This window comes from Apodemus sylvaticus, chromosome 7 (genome assembly GCF_947179515.1).
Source record: "Apodemus sylvaticus chromosome 7, mApoSyl1.1, whole genome shotgun sequence".
In the NCBI taxonomy this organism is placed as follows: Eukaryota; Metazoa; Chordata; class Mammalia; order Rodentia; family Muridae; genus Apodemus; species Apodemus sylvaticus.
The window spans coordinates 115,471,629-115,484,202 of record NC_067478.1 but is presented as its reverse complement, the minus strand read 5'-3'; the positions used below and the strand labels follow the sequence as shown (position 1 = coordinate 115,484,202).

Here is a 12,574-nt window from a genome sequence, read left to right as displayed (position 1 = left end):
CTTGGACTTCCATCCACAGCTGCTGCTGACCATTGTTGGGGAGTTGGACTATAGACTATAAGTCATCGACAAATTCCCTAACTATATAAAGACTATCCATACATTCTGTGACTCTAGAGAACCCAAACTAATACAGTAAGTATGCTGTAGCTGTCTTCAGACACACCAGTAGAGGGTGTCAGATCTCATTATAGATGGTTTTGAGCCACGAACTGGTTGCTGGGAATTGAATTCAGGATCTGTGGAAGAACAGTCAGCGTTCTTAACTGCAGAACTATCTCTCCAGCCCCGGGATGTCCCAGAGGACAGTCATTTAAAGGAACAGTATCTTTTCTTAACTTGAGTTGTATTTGTATAAATAATTGAAAAATTAACAATTAGAAGTATCTAAAAACTGAATAATTTCAAGCAATTGTAAACCATGAGCTATATACATTCAAATGATTTCCCCTTTCCTGAATTATGTGCACAGAAAGTCCCATAAGCCCTCTTCCCTCCCCTCACTGTTTCCCAATCAACTCCTTCCTGCTTCCCTGACCTGGTATTCCCCTACAATGCTGCATGGAGTTTTTCCAGAAAATGGGGCTCGCCTTCCTTTTTCTTGGGTATCCTTTGATGATGACATTGTTCTTGGGTATTCTGAGCTTCTGGGCTAATATCCATTTATCAGTAAGTGGATACCATGTGTGTTCTTTGGTGATTGGGTCATCTTACTCATGATGACATTCTCCAGTTGCACCCACTTGCCTAAGAATTACATGAGTTCATTGCTTTTAATAACTGAGTAGTATTCCATAGTGTAAATATGCCACATTTTCTGTATCCATCCCTCTGTTGAGAGACACCTGGGTTCTTTCCAACTTCTGGCTATTATAAATAGGGCTGTTATGAACGTAGTGGAGCATGTGTCCTTATTACGTGCTGGGGAATCCTCTGAGTATATGCCCAGGAGTGGTATAATGGGGTCTTCCAGTAGTATCATGTCCAGGTTTCTGAGGAACCACCAGAATGATTTCCAGAGTGTTTGCAACCGCTTGCAAGCCCACCCAAAATAAAGGAGTATTCCTCTTTTTTCACATCCTTGCCAGCACCTGTTTTCTCTTGAGTTTTTGATTTTAGACATTCTGACTGGTGTGAGGTGAAATCTAAGGATAGTTTTGATTTGCATTTTCCTGATTACTAAGGATGTTGAACATTTCTTTAGGTGCTTCTCAGCCATTCAATATTCTTCAGTTGAAAATTCTTTGTTTAGCTATGTCTCCTATTTTTATTAGGGTTATTTGGCTTTCTGGAGTCTACCTTTTTTAGTTCTTTGTATATCTTGGATATTAGACCTCTATTGGATGTAGGGTTGGTAAAGATCTTTTCCCAATTTTTTTAGTTGCCATTTTGTCATTTTGACAGTGTCCTTTGCCTTACAGAAACTTTGTAATTTTATGAGGTCCCATTTGTCAATTCTTGAAATTAGAGCATAAGCTATTGGTGTTTTTTTCATGAAAATTTCCCTTATAACCTTGTGCTCAAGGTTCTTCCTCAGTTTCTTTTCTATTAGGTTCAGTGTGTCTGGTTCTATGTGGTATTAAGTTTTATCCACTTGGACTTGAGCTTAGTACAAGGAGATAAGAATGGACCTATTTGCAATTTTCTGCAAACTGACCTCCAGTTGAACCAGCACCATTTGTTGAAAAGGCTATCGTATTTCAACTGGATGGTTGTAACTTCTTTGTCAAAAATCATGTGACCATAGGTGTGTGGGTTCACTTCTGGGACTTCAATTTTATTCCATTGATCTACTTGCCTGTCACTGTACCAATCCCATGTACTTTTTAGCACTATTGCTCTGTTGTACTGCTTGAGGTTGGTGATGCTGATTCCCCCAGAAGTTCTTTTACTGTTGAGGATAGTGTTAGCTATACTGGTTTTTGTTATTCCAGATGAATTTGATAATTGCTCTTTCTAACTCTATGAAGAATTGACTTGGGATTTTGATAGGGATTGCATTGAATCTTTGTATTGCTTTTGGTAAAATGGCCATTTTTACTATATTAGTCCTGCCAATCCAGGAGCATGGAAGATTTTTTCCATTTTCTGAGGTCTTTTTAGATTTCTTTCTTTAAAGATTTGAAGTTCCTGTCACGCAGAGCTTTCACTTGTTTGGTTAGAGTCACACATAGATACTTTATATTGTCTGTGTCTATTGTGAAAGGTGTCATTTCCTTAATTTCTTTCTCAGCCTGTTTATCCTTTGAGTATAGGAAGGCTACTGATTTGCTTGAGTTAATTTTATATTCAGCCACTTTGCTAAAGTAGTATATCAGTTGTTGAAGATCTCTGGTGAAGTTTTTTGCGTTGTTTAAGTATACTATCATCATCTGCAAATAGTGATAATTTGATTTTTTTTTCAATTTGTATCCCTTGGACCTGCTTTTGTTGTCTAATTGCTCTAGTTAGAATTTCAAATACTATATTGAATAAACATGGAGAGAGAGAGGGCAGCCTTGTCTAGTCCCTAATATTAGTGGGCTTGCGTCAAGTTTCTCTCCATTTATTTTGATGTTGGCTATTGGTTTGCTGAATATTGCTTTTATTATGTTTAGGTATGGGCCTTAATTCCTGTTTTTTCCAAGACCTTTAATATGAAAGGATGCCGAATATTGCCAAATGCTTTTTCAACATTTATTGAAATAAGCATGTGTTTTTTTCCCTTTGAGTTTGTTTATGTAGTGGATTCCATTAATGGATTTCAATATAATGAACCATCATTGCATCCGTGGGATAAAGCCTACTTGGTCATAGTGAATGATCATTTTGATGTGTTCTTGGATTTGGTTGACAAGAATTTTATTGAGTATTTTTGCACTGATATACATAAGGAAATTGCTCTATAGTTCTCTTTCTTTGTTGGATCTTTGTGCGATTTTGGTATCAGCGAAATTGTGGCTTCATAGACTGAGTTGGGTAGTGTTCCTTCTGTTTCTATTTTGTGGCATAGTTTGAAGAGTATTGATGTAAGGTCTTCTTTGAAGATCTGATAGAATTCTGCACTAAAACCATCTGGTCCTGTGTTTTTTCATTTCTTTTCTTTCCTTCTTTCTTCTTCTTCTTCTTTTTATTTTTTTTTTATTTTTATTTTTTTTGTTGGGAGACTGTCAATGACCACTTCTATTACTTTAGGGGTTATCGGAACATTTAGATCATCTATCTGATCCTGATTAAACTTTGGTAGTTGGTATCTGACCAGGAAATTGTCCATTTCATCCAAATTTTCCAATTGTGTTGAATATGGTCTTTTGTTGTAAAATCTGATAACTTTTTGAATTTTCTCAGTTTCTGTTGTAATTTCTCCCTTCATTTCTGATTTTGTTAATTGGGATACTGTCTCTGTGCCTTCCCATTAGTCTGTCACCTATATTGTTAATTTTCTCAGAGAACCAGCTCCTGGTTTTGCTGATTCTTTGTATAGTTCTTTTTGTTTCAACTTGGTTGATTTCAGCTCTGAATTTGATGATTTCCTGCCTTCTACTCTAGGATGGATTAACTTCTTTTTTTTTTTCTAAAACTTCAGGTGTGCTATTCACTTTCTAGTGTATGCTCTCTCCAGCTTCTTTTTGGAGGTGCTCAGAGCTTTGAGGTTTCCTCTTATCACTGCTTTCATTGTGTCCAATAAGCTTGGGTATGTTGTGCTTCTATTTTAATTAAATTCTAAAACTATTTGATTTCTTTCCTTATTTCTTCCTTGACCAAGGCATCACTGAATAAAGTATTGTTCAGCTTCCATGTGTATGTGGGTTTTCTGTTGTTTTTGTTGCTGTTGAAACAACCTTTACTCCGAAAACCTTTAGTCAAAATGTAAGACCACCTTTACTCCATAGTAATCTGATAGGAGGCATGGAATTAGTTCGATCTTCTTACATCTGTTGATGTCTGTTTTTTTGTCCAATTATATGCTCACAGTTGGAGAAGGTAGCACGACGTGCTGAGAAGAAGGTATATTCTTTTGATTTAGGATGAATTGTTCTATAGATAATTATTAAGTCCATTTGGTCCAAAACTTCTGTTAGTTTCACTGTGTCTCTGTTTAGTGTGTGTGACTCTGATATGTCCATTTAGAAGAGTGGGGTGTTTAAGTCACCCACAATTATTGTGTGGGGTGCGATGTGTGCTTTAAGCTTTAGTAAAGTTTCTTTTATAAATGTGAGTGCCCTTGTATTATGAGCATGTATGCTCAGAATAGAGAGTTCTTCCTGGTAGATTTTTCCTTTATGAGTATAAAGTGTACTTCTGTATCTTTTTTGATGACTTTTAGTTGAAAGGCTAATTTATTGGGTATTAGAATGGCTACTCCAGCTTGTTTCCTGGGACTATTTGCTTGGAAAACTGTTTTCCAGCCTTATACTCTCAGGTAGTGTTTGTCTTTGAGACTGAGATGCGTTTCCTGAATGCAGCAAAATGTTGGGACTTGTTTATGTATCCAGTCTGTTAATCTATGCCTTTTTATTGGGGAATTGAGTTCATTGATTTTAAGAGATACTAAGGAATAGTGATTGTTGCTTCCTGCTATTTTTGATGTAATTTTTATGTTTGTGTGGTTATCTTTTGGGGGTTTGTTGAGAGAAGATTGATTTCTTGCTTTTTCTAGTGTGTAGTTTCCCTCCATTTGTTGGTGTTTTCAATTCATTATCCTTTGAAGGGCTGGATAGGTAGAAAGATACTGTGTAAATTTGTTTTGTCATGATTTACCTTGGATTCTCTATTTATGGCAATTGAGAAATTTGCTGGATATAGCAGTCAGGTTTGGTATTTGTGTTCCCTTTGTGTTTGTATGACATATGCCCAGGCTCCTCTGGCTTACATAGTCTTTGGTTAGAAGTCCAGTGTAATTCTGATAGGTCTACCTTTATATGTTACTTGACTTTTTTCCCTTACTGCTTTTAATATTCTTTCTTTGTTTATTACATAGTAATTAAAACATGGTGTTTTAATTATTATGTGACAGGAGGAATTTCTTTTCTGGTCAAATGTATTTGGAATTCTGTAGGCATCTTGTATGTTCATTGGCATCTCTTTCTTTAGGTTAGGGAAGTTTTCTTCTATCATTTTGTAGAAGACATTTACCAGCCCTTTAAGTTAGAAATCTTCACTCTCTTCTATACCTATAATCTTTAGGTTTGGTCTTCTCATTTTGTCCTGGGTTTCCTGAATATTTTGGGTCAGGAGCTTTCTGCATTTTTCATTTTCTTTGACTGTTGTATCAATGCTTTCTGTGGTATCTTCTGTATCTGAGATTCTTTCTTCTGTCTCTTGTATTCTGTTTTTGATGCTTGGATTCATGACTCCTGTCTTCTTTCCTAGGTTTTCTATGTCCTGAGTTGTTTCCCTTTGTGATTTCTTTATTGTTTCTACTTCCATCATTAGATCCTGGATAGCTTTGCTCAATTTCTTCACCTGTTTTATTGTCTTTTCCTTTACCTCTTCAAGGGCTTCTCCCTATTTACTAGTGTTCTCCAGCATTTCTAAAAACTCAGGGGACAGCAAATGCTGAAGTGGATGAGGATAAAGAGAAACACTCCTCCAATACTGGTGGGATTGCAAGCTGTTACAATCACTCTGCAAATCAATTTGGTGGGTGCTCAGAAAATTTGACACAGTACTACCTAAGAATCCAACTGTATCATTCCTGGGCATATACCCAGAAGATGCTCCAACATGTAATATGGACACCTGCTACACTATGTTCATAGCAGCCTTATTTATAATATCCAGTAGCTAAAAAGATGCCAGATGTCTCATAACAGAGAAATGGATATAGAAAATGTGGCACATTTGCATAATGGAGTGCTAATAAGCTATTAAAAACAATGAATTCATGAACTACTTAGGCAAATGGATCGAGCTAGAAAATATCATCCTGAGTGAGGCAACCCAGTCCCAAAAGAAGACACATTGTATGCATTTGCTGATAAGTCAATATAGGCCCAGAAGATAGGAATACCCAGGATACAATTCACATACCATATGAAGCTCAAGAGGAAGGAAAAGCAAAGTGCGGCTCCTTTGTTATTTCTTAGAAGGTGGATCAAAATAACCATGGCTCAGAGCCAACAAATAGACCAAACATAGGGTCTCAAATGGAGCAGCTAGAAAAAGGACCCAAGGAGCTGAAAAGTTTTGCTGCCCCTTAGGAGGAACAATAATATGTATCAACCTGTATCCCCATAACTCCCAGGGACTAAACCACCAACCAAAGAGTACACATAGAGGGACCCATGACTCCAGCAACATATGTAGCAGAGTCATGGCCATTTTAGACATCAATGAGAGGGGAAGCCATTGGTTCTATGAAGTGTTGACACCCCAATGTAAGGAAATGCTAGGTCAGTATCGTGATGGATGGGCGGTAAGCAGGAGGAGGGGTTTAGAAAAGCAGATTTTAAGAGGGGTAATGAGGAAAGTGGATATCTTTTGAATTATAAATAAAGCAAATATCTAATAAAAGAAAAAAGAAGGGGTAACAAAATAATCATGTTGAGGTAGAGGGTGGGAGGTCCTGGTATAAAGAGAAGAGGGGAAACAAAAAAAGGGGGGAATAGGATCAGGTATAGGGACAGAATAAGAAGATGCACAGAGACTCAGGAAAATCAACAGATGTGTGTAGCAATGGAGGTTGGAGAACTGACATTAGTAACAAGAAAGTCTCAGATACCAGGAAAGCAAGAGGCTCTCAGGACCCATGGGAATGTCATTAGCTGAAATAACCAACAAAGGGGAGAAAGAATGTGTAGAGACTATATCCAGAGTTTAGGCACAGACCTTGGTAGAGGGATAGGGCCACCCATATATCTCAAAAATTTTAATTCATAATTGCTCATGACTAAAGGAAATACAGAAACAAACATAGGAACAGAGAGGAAGGAAAGGCAGTCCAGAGATTGCATCACCTGGTGATCCATTCCATATGCAGGTACCAAACCCAGACCATATTGTTGATGCCAAGAAGTGTTTGCTGACAGGAGCCTCATATAGCTGTATCCTGAGAGACTCTGCCAGAGCATTACCAATACAGATGTATATGCTTACAGTCAACCTTCTGATTGAGCATGGGGAACTAAATGGAGAAGTTAGGAGAAGGAATGAAGGAGCTGAAGGCACTTACAAGCCCATTGGAAGAACAACAATATCAATCAACCAGACACACAACTCCTGTGCTCCTAGGGACTAAACCACTAACTAGAGAATACATATGGAGGGACACATGACTCCAGCTGTATATGTAGCAGAGGATGGCCTTATCTGGCATTAATGGGAGGGGAGGCTTGTGAAGACTTGATGCCCCAGCGAACTGGAATGTTAAGGCAGTGAGAAGGGAGTGGTTGGGTGGGTGGGAGAATACCCTCATAGAAGCAGGACGGATAGGATAGGAGGTTTGTGGAGAGGAAGCCATGAAGGGGGAATAACATTTAAAATATAAATAAATAAATAGATAGATAACAAAAATAAAAATAAAGAATAACAGTACTTTAAAATGTCTCATTATATCATTTTATTATACTTCACAGAAATTTTTATTTGACAGTTATATCAGATCTCATTATATAATACAGCCTCAATGAATGAATCATCACTGAGTGTCAGAAAAACTCAAAGGAAGAACATAGAAAAGACAAGCTTTGAGTGGTGGATATATTTTTAATAATTGAATGAGCCACATTGAATCTGCAAGACATTTAATCTGATGACATTATAGTGGATTATTTTTAAATTACAGGGGGAGAAAAATTGTCTGGAGATATCACAGAGTTCTGGGACACCATACTTGAGAAGATGTAAACTAACATCTAATCATTTCTGATAGGGAATATGTAAGAAAGCAAGTGACAAAACAATTGATATTAAACAGAGAAAACCTATGAATTTATGGAAATTATTTGTATTAGTATTAGGCCTTATTAATTTAAATCCCTTATAAGGTAGTCTTTTAACCCCTTAGTGAGACCTTTATAAATAAGAAAGACTCAAATACAGAAATGTCATGAAAAGCCCATAACAGAAGTGGAACTCTAAAAACTTATTCATAATATTCAGGCATTTCCATTGATCAAACTCTCTTTTGGAAAGTGAGGATGATATGAGCCTTTCCTAGGCATCTTGAATTGTCTGAACATATTTTCAGAAAGCTGGTCTTGACTGAGTCTCCTCAGTAGTCTTTGCTGCATATATAATCTTAGGAAAGGAGGGGCCTGTGCATCTGCTCAGTTCTTAGGACTCACAATGCTTCTGTGTTGTTTACTTTCTGAGTATTAAGAGAATATTCCTTTAGAATTTTCTGATGCCTGCATAATGGAATGTTTTGCTTTGATTTGAAACATTCAAAGTCAAAATTAGTGCCCCTCCAAGATGATTTTTAACCCTGAATAATTGTTACACAGCAGAGATTAGAAGATTTACCATAAATGAACATGGAATGAGAGACTATAGCAATACGACTAAGAAATCCCTTGAGATGTATGTTTTTCATTCAGATAATAAACATGACCATTTGACTTCAAAGTAGAGATTAACCACATGATCATTTGTATTTGTCTATGAACCATATTATATTAGGTGCTTTGAAGTGTCAATATGAAGCTGTAATAAAAATTTTCATATGAAAAAAGTTGCATTGCAAATTTTTGATCATTGAATGCTTTCAAATATTTAAACACTGGTAGAATATATCAGGAGGTATCATCCAACTATTTCCCAGGGGTATTTTTGAAGACTTAGACATTATATTTATTATTTTAATTAGCAATTTTTGAAAACTCACACAAGGATTATCTTTCAATTACTATTACATAATTTTCCAAATGTAGAAAAAAATAAAAGAGCAACAGATTTAGAGAGATTGAAGAAAATAATAAGAAATTTATATATCTTTGTGTGAATCTAAAAAAGTACTATATTCCAATTCTAGTTCCCAGGTCATTGAAATGTGTAAGTAGGATCAAAGGAAAGATTCCACAAAATAAAATGGATAATACCAGGCCTGCACAGTTTATAAATCTCAGAAATATTAGGGAATGTCAATATCTTAGAAGTAACTTTAAATTCTAAGTGCCAAAATAAATCTATGAAACACAAGGTATCAGGATACATCCTTTTAGAAAGGGGGAAGAATTTGACAATTCATAACAATTAAGCTCTAGAAGACTATTTTTTTTTACCACAAATATATAGCTTATGATAAAACCTGAAAGACGTCTTTCAACATGCTTATTTGCAGTGGAACAAAAATTTTCCTTAGTTTCAGTAGGAATTTAAAGACTAGGACATTTTAGTTCCTACTACACATGATATAAATATTTTAAAATGTAAATAATAGGTGATAATGATAAAAATATAAATATTTTTAAATGTAAATAATAGGTGATAATGATAAAAATTTGAGTTGGGGTAATTTCAGAAACAAAAACAACAAATAAATAACCAAAATTTATATTTACTTTTTCTGGGTTAATGGAAGTAAACTGTTTGAAAAATTGTACAGGCATACATAGAGGGTAGGTGCCTACTCTGAAAATTTCTAGAGTATTATTTTGAGAAGAAATGTACAGAAACAAGAAAAAATTGATCCTGTTAATCCAAACTCTCTGTTCTCAAAAATATTACATATAATTATATTTTTATTGCATTTAAACACACACAGATAATAATAGTTCTTAGCTCCAAGCAAATATTTTTGTCACGTGTAGCATTTATATTGTTAAGATGTAAAATAACCTTCACAAGTTTGAAGATAAGGATATTGACTTGTCAGGTTGATATCTAGTACTCAAATAGTAGCCAGAATGTTTATATGTGTCTGACTTCTTAGAAAAATGTATCATAATGGTTTAAGTGCAGATGTTGCATGACTTTATTGGAAAATATGTGGAAAAGCTACTATTCTCACAAATAGTTTAAAAATTAACGGCATGAAAAAAAACTTCATACAAGCGTAGCAACTGGACCACTAAATTTATTCACAAACATTATTAAATTTAAAACAGCATCAAAACCAGATGCCTACCACATTGTGGCTTATGGCTCACAATTGCGACACCCTAGAATTTCTTTGATCTACTTAACAACTTTAATAAGAATAAATTCTCTCCCTAGAAATGTTGATGCAACCATAACCCTTTGAGAAGTCTTTTGAATATTATTACTTTCAGAACTTTCTCAGACACTTAAATGCTCTTGGCTTCCTGAGTGTTAGAAATTCTATACTTTCAGAGTAACAGATATATAATAGGAGGACACCCAGAGTTTTGCCTCTGGCATCCTCTAAATCTAGCTAGAGATTGAGAAAAATATAAAGCTTGAACTGACTATCTTGTATATATACTAATGATTATTTATATCTGAAATTATAGTTTCATTATTTTTGAAGTACTTGGCATAAACAATGTTTACACAAGAATGAGGATTTCTTTCTTATTTCAGAACCAATAGCATTATTATAAAGGAAAAGCCTTGATTGCATAATATATTACACTTACATAATATAATTATGTGGATGGATTTTGCATTTTAAAAGTAATGAAAGCAATTAAAAAAAAAGAAGCTATCATGCCTCACAAAGACAAATACTGAAGAGACTTAATAATTAGTTAGTGGATTATAATATTGATAAATCTGAACCAAAGTAGATGTTTATTTCGGATACATTTCATAGGATTCTAAATATGTAGTTAAACAGACTCTAAATATTCTATCTAGTTAACCCTATTCTTTTATATCCAATAAGTACACATTTCTGTCATTGAGACAGTTCTATACATTTTCAATGAATTGGGATCATGACAATTGGGGTTATGGCTCAGTAAATTAGGAAACAAAACTATAAAACACAAATGATCCTAATGATGAGCTGCCTCAAGGATCCTTTGATTTCTTTGCTCCTCAAACTGTAGATAAAAGGATTTAGCATTTGAGGAACCACACTGTACATCATGGATGCTATTACATTGCTAATGGAAGAGCTAGAAACGGAAGCATTCATGTATACACCTAAGCCAGTCCCATAGAATAAAGATACTACTGAAAGATGAGACCCACATGTGGAAAATGCTTTATGCCTTCCACCAACTGATTGGATCTTCAAAATAGAAGATACGATTTGAATATAAGAGAAAATAATCCCAGAAAGTGGAATAACTGAAAATATAATGGATGCAGTGTAAATAAAAAGAATATTGATAAATGTATCAGAGCAGGAAAGCTTTGTGATTTGACCAAGTTCACAAAAGAAGTTGGGGATATTCTGTTCTGCACAGAAGGACAGAGGCAACAGCAGAAAAGTGTGGAGTAGTGCATTTATAGTGCTGATAAGAAGGGAAAGTAATACTAGGAAAATACATAGGAAAGGGTTCATAATGACCCTATATCTTAGAGGTTGACAAATTGCCACATAGCGGTCATAAGCCATCACAGTTAGGAGACAGCTTTCTAAAACACAAAATGTCAAGATAAAACAAACCTGAGACAGGCAACCTATGTAAGTGATTCTCTGGTCATGTACTTGGATGTTCAACAGCAGCTTTGGGACTATCGTTGTGCTTGTACAGATATCAGTGAAAGACAGATTGCAAAGAAAGAAGTACATGGGAGTGTGTAGGTGGGAGTCCTTGCTTACAGCCAGCATAATGAGTAGATTTCCAACGATGGTAATAAGATACATGGACAGGAAAAAGTTGAAGAAGAGGCGTTGAAGTTCAGGGACATATGTTAATCCCATGAGAAAGAATTCTGAAACACCTGTTTGGTTTGCAGGTTCCATGTTTATATTTTAATATTGAAAAAATGCACAATGAAAATATATTAAATTTTTGTGATTAATAGCAACATGGCAGGAGTATAGGGCAGACATAAAGAATTTGATACTTTGACTTACTTTTTAATAATTTCAAAGATCATGAGGTATAACACATATTTAAATAAATGATCCCACTGAATCTTGGAGAGTAAAGCTCCTGGGTAAAATACAACTCCTTCTCTTGCATAGGATTCAGGTTTGTTTCTCCATATCCTTGTCTGGAAGCTCAAAACTTCTTGTGAACAGCTCTAGACATTATAATTTCTTCTATGTTCTAAAAGGTATTATCCCACATGTGGCATTTGCACACTGACATATGCACATTCTAAAATGAAAATTAAAAAAATATTGAGGTATTTTTCCCTCTAAAGTGCATAGAAAATCAAAACTTTCTTAGTTATAAGATGAACTACAGAGTACTTCAGGTTTTTCTCTATAGCGTGTCTCCCCTTCTCCTGCTCATTTGTGTTCTAATATCTATTAAATCTATAGCATACAAAGATATTTGCAAATATCCTGACACCTGATGAGACTTCATTGTGTAATAAAGTACAGTTTTTTTTTCTTTAAAAGCATCCACACTTTCAAACAAAATGGCAAACTGCAATGGCTGTATCAATCTCAAAATCAATAGCAATAGACAAATACTTTGGTTTGAATCAGAATCTTCTCTTGTTATACTCCTGGATTACAGTTGAACTAGTTCATGCTTTTGAAAAGCTTATGAGATGATGGCTT

At 35.2% G+C, this 12,574-nt stretch overlaps 1 protein-coding gene across 1 annotated transcript; it reads right to left on the bottom strand.

The window, feature by feature from the left end:
• Positions 1–10,861: 10,861 nt before the first annotated feature.
• On the bottom strand, positions 10,862–11,800 carry LOC127690152 (olfactory receptor 7G2-like). Its single transcript, XM_052189700.1, has one exon. The coding sequence runs from the start codon at positions 11,798–11,800 to the stop codon at positions 10,862–10,864; it is 939 nt and encodes a 312-aa protein (XP_052045660.1).
• Between the last annotated feature and the right edge of the window lie 774 nt (positions 11,801–12,574).